At 33.8% G+C, this 13,282-nt stretch overlaps 1 protein-coding gene across 1 annotated transcript in view; it reads left to right on the plus strand.

Moving 5' to 3' along the window:
• Positions 1-13,282, plus strand: part of TMEM232 (transmembrane protein 232) — a 240,137-nt gene that overhangs the window by 36,343 nt on the left and 190,512 nt on the right. Inside the window, exons 5-7 of the mRNA XM_036887007.2 lie at positions 686-791; positions 3,142-3,299; positions 10,451-10,550. Of these exons, the coding sequence (XP_036742902.2) occupies positions 686-791; positions 3,142-3,299; positions 10,451-10,550 (364 nt within the window). The remainder of the gene's footprint in view (positions 1-685; positions 792-3,141; positions 3,300-10,450; positions 10,551-13,282) is intronic.

Raw genomic sequence — 13,282 nt, forward strand, 5'->3', positions numbered from 1 at the left:
GCATATTAGGAGAAAAGGAGCAATCTTGCTATCTCTTTCACGTTCATTAACTTCGGTCCATCCACAGTGAAGTAGCCAAAGTTTTCCAGCAAATTGGCATCACACTAATTTCAGTTGAATCACATTTCTTCAATATACTTTTCCTTCTAAAGCCAGAGGTACATCTTGTGGTAGGGAAATGAGACAGAAGTAAGTCCTAGAAAATAAAGAATGAGAATTACTTTCAGCAAATAATGAATGATATTACTCAGAATATTAACACCATTCTCTGCATTTGAACACCAATATAATTTACATAAAATGTTAAAAATTAAAAATAATATAAGTGAAAATATAAAGTTTTATGCAGTAAACATCATAGAACATCAGCCTTATAGAATGACTTTCAGAAGATAATTAAGGGATAATCTAAATAATAAATTATTCTCAGATGTAAGGTAATAGTACACTGTTTGAATACTTAATATTGTGATTGTTCTCTCCTAGTTAGTGGATGATTACATGTTCAAAATATTTAAAGAAAAAATAATACATGTTTCTTTGATTATAAGTAAGCATAGTTAAAATATTGTGAATTAAAGTTAAAACTTATAATTAAATAAGCTTTATATATCAAACCAAAAATTAATTAGTCTTTTAAAAGATGGACATTTTGGTTTGCCTCTTTCATGTTTCCCCATAACAGAGAAAATTGGGTCTCAAAACCTTAGGCTCCGGGAAGCATGTACATCTTCCTACAGCGTGGACTGAAGTAGTATATTTGGCTCAATGCAAAGGAGAAATCCAAGATGGTATGTGGTCTAACTAAGCTCTTCTTATTAACTCTACGTGTTTTCTACATCATCGGTGAAGACATTATTTGAGAATTAGAATATTTAGATATTTTGTGGGAGCCAAGGAAAATATGCCTTTCTCTATTGAAATATCTAATAATGTTTCATTATGAAAGTTCCTTTTGTAATTTTCAATACATGAATTTGACTGCTCCACTTTTTAATTACAAAATTGTTTTAAAAACTTTCACTTAGCATAGTCTTTATTGTTTTTTTCTAAAATTAGCAACTAATTAAAAAGTAATATAAAATGTCATTTAGTGATTTTCAATTACAATAGACATTATACTTCAGAGAAACTTGTTTCTGCATTTTATAATTTTTACTCATGAAACATTAACTAAATGGCCATTTGTTTTTCACTTGTTTCAAACAACCATTTTATTCATTACCTTTGCATTTCTCACTTCTCATTTATATGTCTCCTTTCAAACCATCCTCTAGCCAATCTAAAAAGGAAATTAAAAAACCTTATTTCTAAGGAAGTACAATTCCTCTGTCATAATCCTAAATTTTATGTGTATGCCTTTTCAAATGAGTTTTAGAATGTCAGTCATATGAGGTCGTTGAGTTTATCTGCATGAAAACTGGGTGTTGTAGTGCTACCTGGGAGCTTTAAAGCAATAGGAATAGTAAGAATGATTTTGTATTTAACTTGCTTTTATGGCACTTCATCACAGTGTTATCCACAGCCTGCCTTCTATAAAATGTTTAAATGATATTGAAGTAAACAGTCTTGGCTTCCCAGCAACCAGCAGCCATTTGCTCTTTGCCCATTAAACATCAGTTTTGTTCAGGTATCCTGCAGTCATGTGATTCCGAAGGGGACTGGCCCTTTCTAGTGCCAGGTGGTGAATCATGGTTGATCTAAATCTATCACGGCAATTGCCTTTGTGATTGCCTTCCATGATATCATCAGTGATTAGATGAGGGGTGGTCACATTACCTGGTACTGACCAAGAGACGTAAAGATAGGTTTGTTTGAAGTCCTTTTTGTTGAACTGCTTTTGAAAAAGGTATGCCTAGGAAGAAAGCACCCCTTCCTTCCCCACCCCTCTCTTGATTCCTGTCTGAAAGGCTTGGTAGGAAGAAGACGCCTGAAGCTCGTGTGACCATCAGAGTCACTGTGTGCATAAACCAGAAGAGGAAAGACATATGCACCCAGAGGGCAGTGATGTCAGCCTGCCCTGCAGCCTGTTCAACTCTCATCTTGTGAAATAATGAACATACTGATTTTGAAGACACTTCACTGAGTTTTTGTGACACACAGCCAAAAGTTCACTCATTTAATCCAAATAAAATCCCTAAATATAATTTTTTACTGGCTCTCCACTGAAATACCGTTCTAATCCATGTCCTACCTGTACTTTTGTCTGTTCCTCATTCTGAAGTAGACTTTCCACAGAGTCAGTGACCATTCTAAAGCTTAAATCATTTCTAGTGCCTTCTGATTTCACTTAAAAGGAGCAGCACCAACTCCATCTTATGTCCTACAAAGCTCTACAATCTGGCACCTGACTGCCTCCCCTCCTTGTTCTTTATGCCCAGCCACCCTGGAGCACAGAGTCTCCCTTGAACATGTCAGATTTTCCTTCCTCAAGTCCTTGCATTTGCTAGTCTCCCTCAGCTACTTACATAACAGCCCCTCAAATCTTTGTAATGACTTGAGGTGCAATATCTAGGGCCTTAGCTCTAAATTCTTCCTCATTCTGCTCCAGTAGGCCCTATGTCCTCTTTATTTTCCAGTCTTTCACTCTTTTCTTTTATAGCACTTATCTTTAGCACTGTCTTGTCATCCAGCTCTGTCCCATTTCCACACTGTTAAGTGTGTGGCCTGCTGATCTGTCTTGTGTTGGAACAGATGGAACTCCTTGGGGATTTCTCTGTCTCTGTCTCTATCATTATCTTTATCTCTGTCTTTCTCTATCTCTGTAGTCTCTCTGACTTAGTGACTTTTGAGTAGCAGTTGGATTTTCTACATGGAAGATTAGGGTTCCAAAGCTGACGTCTTGAGAAAGAGATCCAGGTGGCAACTGTATTGACTTTTCTGATCTAGCCTTGGAAGTCATGCAGTGTCCCTTCTGCTATATTTGTTTGAAGCAGTCACAAAGCCTGCTCAGGCTTAAGGAGAAGGGGGCATAGACTTCACTCCTTGATGGGAGGGGTATCAAATATCAAATTGTTAATTTTTAAAATTACAATCTGGTCTTGGTGACTGAGTAAATAGTTGATTATAAGACTTAATTATACCATATAGAAAAATAATGTAATTTATAAATTATGCAGTTTCTACTTATTCATTTTTCAGAAGCTTTAAATATGCTTTATGCTTCCCTGGACCATGCTTCCTTTGATTATGATCATCTGCCTGCCTTATTTTTTGTTGCGGAATCAGTTTTATATAGACTCTATTGTGATGCATTCCTAAAGACATACTTATATTCAGTTGAAATAAAGCTAGCAAAGGTATGTGTTAAAATATTTTTAATGTTTTTAATTGTTATACTTACTACATGTAGCCACATGACATATGTTTTAGGGTCTAAACAGGCCATTTGGTTTTATTATGAAATATTCTCTTGTGTATAATTTATTATAATCCTGTCTGAGGGTGAATAATGCATTTGCTTGACATCCAAATGGAGATAGTTAGAGAAATGATTTCACCAACTATTTAAGAAAATAATAATTAACTAAAAATCAAGTTTATACTTATGCTTGAGTGTATATAGCTTTTCTGCTCTCTGTTTTAAGGATTTTTAAATGCTGCTTTTCCACTTAAAAATGCTGATAGGTAACCTCAAGTGGTTGACCAATTTGAGATGAGTTGTTCTCTCAGTAATCTATGTCATGATAGAGCCATCATATGGGAAGCTATCTTCATGTACCTTGTATTTTATAAGTCATGTGGTTCTACTCCCTGTGAGGATCATGGTTGCCTGCTGCAAAATATATTTTTATTTATTTTTTTTAAATTAAGGTATCATTGATATACAATCTTATGAGGGTTTCACATGAGCAACATTGTGGTTACTACATTCACCCATATTTTCAAGTCCCTGCCACATACCCCATTGCAGTCACTGTCCATCAGCATAGTAAGATGCTATAGACTCACTACTTGTATTCTCTGTGCTATACTGCCTTCCCCATGCCCCCCCTACATTCTGTGTGCTAATGATAATATCCCTTAATCCCTTTCTCCCTCCCCATCCACCCTTCCCACCCTCTTTTCCTTTCGTGACTGCTAGTCCCTTTTTGGAGTCTGTGAGTCTGCTGCTGTTTCGTCATTTCAGTCTTGCTTTGTTGTTATACACCACAAATGAGGGAAATCACTTAGTACTTATCTTTCTCCTCCTGGCTTATTTCACTGAGCATAATATGCTCTAGCTCCATTTGTGTTGTTGCAAATGGTAGGATTTGTTTCCTTCTTATGGGCAAATAATATTCCATTGTGTATATGTACCACATCTTCTTTATCCATTCATCTACTGATGGACACTTAGGTTGCTTCCATTTCTTGGCTATTGTAAATAGTGTTGCTATAAACATAGGGGTGCATATGTCATTTTGAATCTGGATCTTGTTTTCTTTGGGTAAATTCCTAGGAGTGGAATTCGTGGGTCAAATGGTATTTCTATTTTTAGTTTTTTTGAGGAAACTTCATACTACTTTCCATAATGGTTGAACTAGTTTACATTCCTACCAACAGTGTAAGAGGATTCCCCTTTCTCGGCATCCTTGCCAATATTTGTTGTTCCTTGTCTTTTGGATGTTGGTCATCCTAACTGGTGTGAGGTGATATCTCATTGTGGTTTTAATTTGCCTTTCCCTGATGATTAGCAATGCAGAGCATCTTTTCAAGTGCCTGTTGGCAATCTGAATTCCTTCTTTGGAGAAATTTCTATTCAGATCCTCTGCCCCTTTTTTAATAGGGTTATTTGCTTGTTGAGTGTTGATGTGTGTGAGTTCTTTATATATATTTTGGATGTTAACTCCTCATCAGATATGTAGTTTGCAAATATATTTTCCTGTATTATAGGATGCCTTTTTGTTCTGTTGATGGTGTCCTTTGCTGTACAGAAGCTTTTTAGTTTGATGTAGTCCCACTTATTCATTTTTGCTTTTGTTTCCCTTGCCTGAGGAAATATGTTCATGAAAAAGTTGCTCATGTTTATATTCAGGAGAGTATTGACTATATTTTCTTCTAAGAGTTTCATAGTTTCATGACTTACATTCAGGTCTTTGATCCATTTTGAGTTTACTTTTGTGTATGGGGTTAGACAATAATCCAGTCTCATTCTCTTACATGTAGCTGTCCAGTTTTGCCAACACCAGTTGTTGAAGAGGCTGTCATTTCCCCATTGAATGTCCATGGCTCCTTTATCGTATATGAATTGGCCATATTTGTGTGGGTTTATATCTGGGCTCTCTATTCTATTCCATTGATCTATGGGTCTGTTCTTGTGCCACTAGATTACTGTGGCTTTGTAGTAGAGCCTGAAGTCAGGGAATGTAATCTCCCAGTTTTATTCTTCCTTCTCAGGATTGCTTTGGCTATTCGGGGTCTTCTGTGGTTCCATATGAATTTTAGACTATGTGTTCTAGTTCATTGAAGAATGCTGTTGGTATTTTGTTAGGGATTGCTTTGAATCTGTAAGCTGCTTTAGGCAGGATGGCCATTTTGACAATATTAATTCTTACCATACATGAGCATGGGATGTATTTCCATTTATTGGTGTCTTTTAAAATTTCTCTCATCAGTGTCTTGTAGTTTTCAGGGTATAGGTCTTTCACCTCCTTGGTTAATTTTATTCTTTTAGATGCAATTGTAAATAGAATTGTTTTCCTGATTTATCTTTCTGCTAGTTCATTGTTAGTATATAGGAATGCAAAAGATTTCTGTGAAATAATTTTGTATCCAGCAACTTTGCTGAATTCAGTATTAGTTCTAGTAGTTTTGGAGTGGATTCTTTAGGTTTTTTTATGTATAGCATCATGTCTTCTTTAAACAGTGACAGTTTAACTTCTTCCTTACCAATCTGGATGCCTTTTATTTATTTGCATTGTCTGATTGCTGTGGCTAGGAACTCCTGTACTATGTTGAATAAAAGTGGGGAGAGTGGGCATCCTTGTCTTGTTCCCGATCCTGAAGCATTTTATTGTTAAGTATGATGTTGGCTGTGGGTTTGTCATATATGGCCTTTATTATGTTGAGGTACTTGCCCTCTATACCCATTTTGTTGAGAGTTTTTATCATGAATGGATGTTGAATTTCCTCAAATGCTTTTAAAATATCTATTAGAATAATCATTTGATTTTTGTTCTTTTGGTTGATGTGATGTATGATGTTGATGGATTTTTGAATATTGTACCATCCTTGCATCCCTGGGATGAATCCCACTTGATCATAATATATGATTTTCTTGATGTATTTTTGAATTCAGTTTGCTAATATTTTGTTGAGGATTTTTACATCTATGCTCATTAGGGATATTAGTCTGTAATTTTCTTTTTTGTGGTGTCTTTGCCTGGTTTTGGTATTAGGGTGATGTTGGCCTCATAGAATGAGTTTGGGAGTATTCCCTCTTCTTCTACTTTTTGGAAAACTTTAAGAAGGATGGGTATTAGGTCTTCACTAAATGTTTGATAAAGTTCAGCAATGAAACCATCTGATCCAGGAGTATTTTTCTTAGGTAGTTTTTTGATTACCAGTTCAATTTCCTTGCTTGTAATTGGTCTATTCAGATTTTCTGTTTCTTTCTGGATCAGCCTTGGAAGGTTGCATTTTTCTAGAAAGTTGTCCATCTCTTCTAGGTTATCCAGTTTGTTAGCATATAATTTTTCATAGTATTCTCTCATAATTCTTTGTATTTCTGTGGTGTCTGTAGTGATTTCCTTTCTCATTTTTGATTCTGTTTATGTGTGTAGACTCTCTTTTTTTCTTGATAAGTTTGGCTAGAGGGTTATCTATTTTGTTTATTTTCTTGAAGAACCAGCTCCTGCTTTCATTAATTATTTCTATTGTTTTATTCTTCTCAATTTTATTTATTCCTTCTCTGATCTTTATTATGTCCCTCCTTTTACTGACTTTGGGCCTGCTTCAAATTTGTTATTGGTCAAAGAAAATTTCTCTTACCTGTTGGTTTTACTGCAAAGACAGAAAGGAAATGCTAGAAGAAGAATTTCTTTAAGGGTATATTTTTAGCATATATATATATATATATATATATGTTTTAAGAATATATGTATGTGTGTGTATTTTTATATATAGTTTTATATATGTTATATATGTGTGTACATATATAAAACAATTGAAATGAAGTATGGTATTATTTTCAAAAATACATTTTTTTCTTATTCAATTTTGATTATGAACTGTTACAAACTAAGTATGAAAATAATCATTAGTCAGCCAGGGCATGTTTGTAAGATAGTGTATTTCAGTCCTTAGAAATCAGTCCTAGATCCTCTTTGATACATTTGTGAGTAAAAGACTTATGAAGAACAGACAGAATGAAAGCACATCATAGAAACTGAACTTGCGAAGAACTGAGGGTTTACATAGAAGGACTGGAGGAAAAAAAGACGAGTTGTTACCAATGGCTGTTTGGGTGGTCAGATTATGATGACTGTTTCTTCATTCTTTTTTCTGCATTTCCCAAAATGTCCAATATGGTGATATAGAAAAGATACTTATATAATTATTGTAGAGATTTTTAAAAGTATCTATCTGTGATGCAGATACAAAATTTAGATATCTTTTGTACTGGAAAAAGAGTGGAATGGAAAATCGTAAAGCAAGTTTGTATTTTCTTTCATTTCTTTCTCATCCCCTTTAGTGTCCTTTTCCACTTCTTGCCTTTTATATTTCTGCCAGCAATAAAAATGGCTATAAAATAAAGTTTTAGCTATTGCACCCACTGCTTATAATTCATGTCATTTAATTTTCAAAAGATTTCTATCTCTTCTCATCTTAAAGTTTAAACAGTTTGCACAGATTCATACTGCAGCTTCAAACACCTAACACTTAATTATGTGCCTTGCACAGTGATCAGTGATTTAGATGTATTAGACATTAATTTATTTAATCTTTACAACAATCCTAAAAGATAGGTGCTATTATTATCCACCATTTTGAAGACTGTAGCATAGAGAATTCAAGTGAATAACCCAGGGTCTCAGTAGAGGTGGTTTTGACAGTCTTCAGTCCAGTGAACTCTCAGCCATGGTGCTACACATTCACCTTGGCTCTCAGATTTACTAATCTTAAAGCTTGTTCTTTACTGTTTTAGATCATATAAATTAGCTAGTGGAATAAGTATGCTCTATAATTACCTTTGACTTTGGGCAAGAAGCCATTTAAGGCAAGCAGCCTTGGTTATCCTCCTTGCCTATGTAGAATTTTCATTATGTATCTGCCAGTTAGTTGGAAACTTCCTTTTAGATCTTTTCAACAGAAATGCTGTATGGAAGGATATTACCAAGGAGACATCACTCACCTTCATATGCAGCCATACTGTTCCTCCTTTGACAAAGTCATACATAGCTCAGGCTGGGAAGAGCCAGAAGTAGTCTGGTTCCCTAATATTGTTTACTTTCAGATTTTGTATGTATTTTTTCTTGTTATTCACCTTTGAGTATAGAATCTTTTTACCTATTAAAGTTTACTTACTTAAGTGTAGAGAATACCATACCAGCCTCAGTAGTTTTGTGTATATTTTAGATAGAAATATTAACAGTGTTCTTCCAGTTTGTAGAGAAGAACACGGAACACATAATCAACTATTAAAATATAACATATAATAAATACTCTTCAGCATTTCTGTTTCACAGATAGCAGAGTTAAGGAAATGAAGAGAAGAAATAGAAAGAGAAGGACGAAGGTGGGTAAAGAATAAAGAAAGGAAAGATGGCAGAGCAGAGAAAGAGAAATTGACAAGCAGAGATTCAGTCTAGGAGGCAAAGCTTGAGTTGTGAAGCTGCAGAGAGAATATGTACAAAAATGAGACATGAGGAGAGATGCACAGAAAGTCCCAGAACCCCTTAGAGATATAGAAAGGTAGAATTTTCAACAAAAATATGTCTTTTCGGAATATTACAGATGAGGCTTTTTAAAAGTATTTTTCCAAGAAAAGTTGTAACTAGGTTTAGCCTCTGGGTCAAGTGGAACTCATGACCAGATTGGGGTATAAATCAGTGATAATTCAACTGATGATTTTTCATGTGTTTTGCTGTTTTGTCCCACAATAACTTCGAACATTAACATTCCTTTCAATACCCACCTCTAATCCCTTGCAAAATCCAAAATTATTCCCCTGCTGACTTTTTCACTCATTGTCTATAACAATGGTTATTTCTGATTTTAATACTCTCACTTATGACACTGTGGTGTTCTTTTAAATAGCCTGTCAATCTTCACTTCCTTCTTATGTAACTTCAACCTCTTAGAGGAGCACAGTAGTGCAGCAAAGTAGTCTGCATGAAGAAATCCCTTAGGCATGCTTTATAAATGTTTTACTTTATTTTTTAAGTCTATATATGGCACATGTTTATAATTTATGAATACATTTACGAATATTGGCATTGCATTCTCAATTTATTTTACTGGAGTTTGTGGTAAAAATATTTGAAAATCACTGCTATAATAGAAAATTCATAACTTTTGGTGCAATATACACAGTCCTGGGTTCAGTGTCCAATAATGCCGCTCATTTGGTTAATAGTCTTAGGTGAATAATTGAGACTTGGTAGAATCATCTTTTTTTATATGTAGAGCTAATAATTCTCTTCATCACTGTTAAGAGGATTTAGATGTACATATATCTTGATAGTGATATCATGATAGTTATTGTTATTTGGTTCTCCATTATCTTATGATTAGGTGGAACTTAGACACTTGTGTTCCATTTATTTCTTTAGTTTATGGAGATTTTTTTCTCATTTTTTATGGAAGCTTGCATATCATCTATTTTTGATGATGCACTATTTTTTTGTAGTCTATGTAAAACTAACAGTTTTAGCTATACATGAAACTTGACAGCAGTTATTACCATGTTTATTTAGTAATGACTTAATTTTTTTCATAAGGAAATGGGAATCTTAGTACAGCATACTATGAAAAAGAAGAACATTTCTCAAAACTATCTAAAGCAGTATTTTTCAAACCATTTGAGACCCAGAGGAAGAACTGTCTTGCATTGGAATCTAGCACACATATAATACATCTCATTTATATACTGAAACAAGGAATTATGCAATGTACTATGATATTTTTCTCTTCTTTTATTTTACTTAAAAATCCCCTCTCAATTGATTTCATGACTCACTTAAGGGGCATTATTGCAGTTTGAAAGATACTTTTCAAAGGATGTAGAACAAAAGAGCATTCAGTACTAGTTAGTATATGTAATGTAGAGATGATTTATAAAAGTTTTTTCGCTGAAGTATTTCAATCTTGATATAAATGTTTTAAAGTTATTCAAAAGCATATAATCTCAAGTGTTTGAAATTGTTTCATCAAAAGTGGATGTAATAATAAAATGGTTTGTTTTCCTATGTTTTTTAAGCATTTATTGATGTAACACAAAAATGCTTTTTTCTTTTTCTTTTGACAGATTGGCTATTTGGTCTTCTTACGACTTTTTATATATTTCCTGCATGGTCACCTAGAAAATTTTAAACAACATTTACTTAGGCTTCAATCATATGTATATGGTAGACTATCTTTTTTTTCTACACTTATAAATATTTTATATTATATTATGAGAAGCACAGACTATCACTATAAAGAGCATAAGCTGTATTTTATTTTTTATGAAAGAATAGGTGCAGTTTTGAAGAACATAGCTTCTGGGCCAGACTGCATGGATTTTATTTTTAATTTGCCAGTTAACTAAGTGTAAGACCTTACCTGTGAGTTAATTTCCTCATCTGTAATAGTATCTAACTATCTGGATTTCAAGAAAGTTCAGCTCTAACACTGGAGGCAATGTAGATGCTGGATTGGAGTAAGGAGAGAGTGAATGCAGGGTGTCAGTTAGCTATAACATTAGTATAGGCAAGAGATGTTAAAGATGTGAACTATTAAAATGGGAATGGGATACATAAAAATGGTTTTGAAAAATGTTTATGAGACAAAACACACTAGACTTGGTGATCAATTGGATTTAGGCTAAATATAAAGGGAAAGTGAGGAATTCAAAAGGAATCTTAAGTTTTACATACTGAGTAATAGGTTCAACATAATGGTGTTCTAAAATGAGAAAATTTGGAAGAAATATTGGACATACTGAATTTGAATCTCACTCAGGTAAATATACCCAGAGAATGGTTGGAAACAGGTATGGAATTAGGGAAGTAAGTGTAGCCTGGGATTCACTTATTTCATGGATAGTAATATGGGTGATTTGACTGTCATCCACTTTAATGTAGCTGAGGTAACATGGGGATGGGAGGTCGTGGTGTGGAGAAATTAACTCTAGGAATAGAATCTTGGGAAACATAAACACTTAGTAGATCATTGTAGTAACAGACATCAGTAAAGGAGAATTAAGGGAAATAAGAGGGAGTGATGACTTAGAAATCCAAAGAGGTGAGGTTCAAGAAGATAAACATTACCCAAGAGCTGTAAAAATATTAAATAGTAGGAAGCCTGAAAATGGTGTTTGGTATCTGCAATCAGAAAGTCATTGTTGATCATAGGAGCATCCTTAATGGGAGGTGGAAGCAAAATTCAGATTGGAAGTAAGCAAAAAGTGAAGAGAAAGTTAAACTCTTTCAAAAAGCTGAGTTATAAAAAGAAAGAGAAATATGTCAGTAGTTTGGATGAAAAAACAAGGTCAAAGACAATTTTACTCCTTCCTTTCCAATGGATGACCTTTACTTATTTTTCTATCCTAAATGCTCTGACTAGGACTTCCAATACTATGTTGACTAAAGATGGCAAGAGTAGACATCCTTGTCTTGTTCTTGATCTTAGAGGAAAAGCTTTCAGCTTTTCACAGTTGAGTATGATGTTAGCTGTGAGCTTGTCATATTTGGTTTTTATTATGTCAAAGTACATTTCCGCTATACCTGCTCTGTTGAGAGTTTTTATGATAAATGGATATTGGACTTTGCCAAATGCTTTCTCTGCATCAAAGAGATGATCATGTGATCTTTTTCCTCATTTTGTTAATGTGATATATCATATTAACAGATTTGTGGATGTTGAGTCATCCTTGTATCCCTGGAATACACCCACTTATTCATGGTGTATGATCCTTTTAATGTATTGTTTAACTCAGTTTGCTAATATTCTGTTGAGGATTTTTGCATCTGTATTCATCATAGATATTGGTCATTAATTTTATTTTATTGTGGCATCACTGTCTAGTTTTGATATCAGAGTAACGCTAGCCCAATAAAAAAAGTTTGGAAGAGTTCCCTCCTTTTCTGTTTTCTGGAAAAGTTTGAGAAGGATTGGTATTAATTCTTTTAATGTTTGGTATAATTCACCAGTGAAGCTGTCTGGTCCTGATGTTTTGTTTGTTGGGAGGTTTTTGATTACTGATGCAATCTCCCTACTTAGTAATCAGTCTGGGAAATTTTTCTGTTTCATCTTGATTCAGTCTTGGTAGTTCTGTGTTTCTAGGAATTTATCCATTTCTTCTAGGTTGTCCAATTTGTCATGTAATAGTTCATAATAGTCTTTGATGATCTTTTGTATTTTTGTTAAAAGTTGTAATGTCTCTTTCATTTCTGGTTTTGAATCCTCTCTTCTTGGTGACCCTAGCCAAAGGCTTATCAATTTTGTTTATCTTTTCAAAGAACTGTTTTTATGTTTTCATTTTAAATAAACTTTTTAGTTTAAATAAGTTGAAATAAAAAAAAATAAGGTTCAAAGAAGAGACATTTAGTATGTTGTAGGATAAGAGTTGAATAGACTCAAGATATAAGAAAGGGAATAATATTTGATAGAAAAAAGTCATAAATGAGGGAATAGAAGGTAGTAGTGGAAGTTTTTGGAGACTAACAAACATGCATCACTGTTAGAGTTCTGCTAGGGTATGAAATCAAGACAAAGCTGTTAGACTAGCAGAATAAGAATTCATGTTTGTCATATCACTTGTTTTGATTTATTGATTACATTATAAACCCTCTTTTTAATTCCTCAAAGTATTCAGCATAGTAACCCATAAAATATTCAGGTGATAGTGGTAAATAAATTTTGAAAAATTATCTGAGTAAAACCTAAAGTTCTTATATTGGTTTGTTATGGTGGATATAGCCCAAGAAAGTCAACAATCTTTGTTTTGTATAAACATAAAAATCTCTAGATTCTGTCCTCTTTTTAAATAGTGTTAAATAGAACTTTACTTAGGCTATATTTTTATATTCAGCAATAGGCTAAATCCTACCTGAGGCTTTTGGCGGCTGCTACCTAATCCATAGAGCCATGTAGTAGA

Source organism: Manis pentadactyla, chromosome 2 (genome assembly GCF_030020395.1).
Source record: "Manis pentadactyla isolate mManPen7 chromosome 2, mManPen7.hap1, whole genome shotgun sequence".
In the NCBI taxonomy this organism is placed as follows: Eukaryota; Metazoa; Chordata; class Mammalia; order Pholidota; family Manidae; genus Manis; species Manis pentadactyla.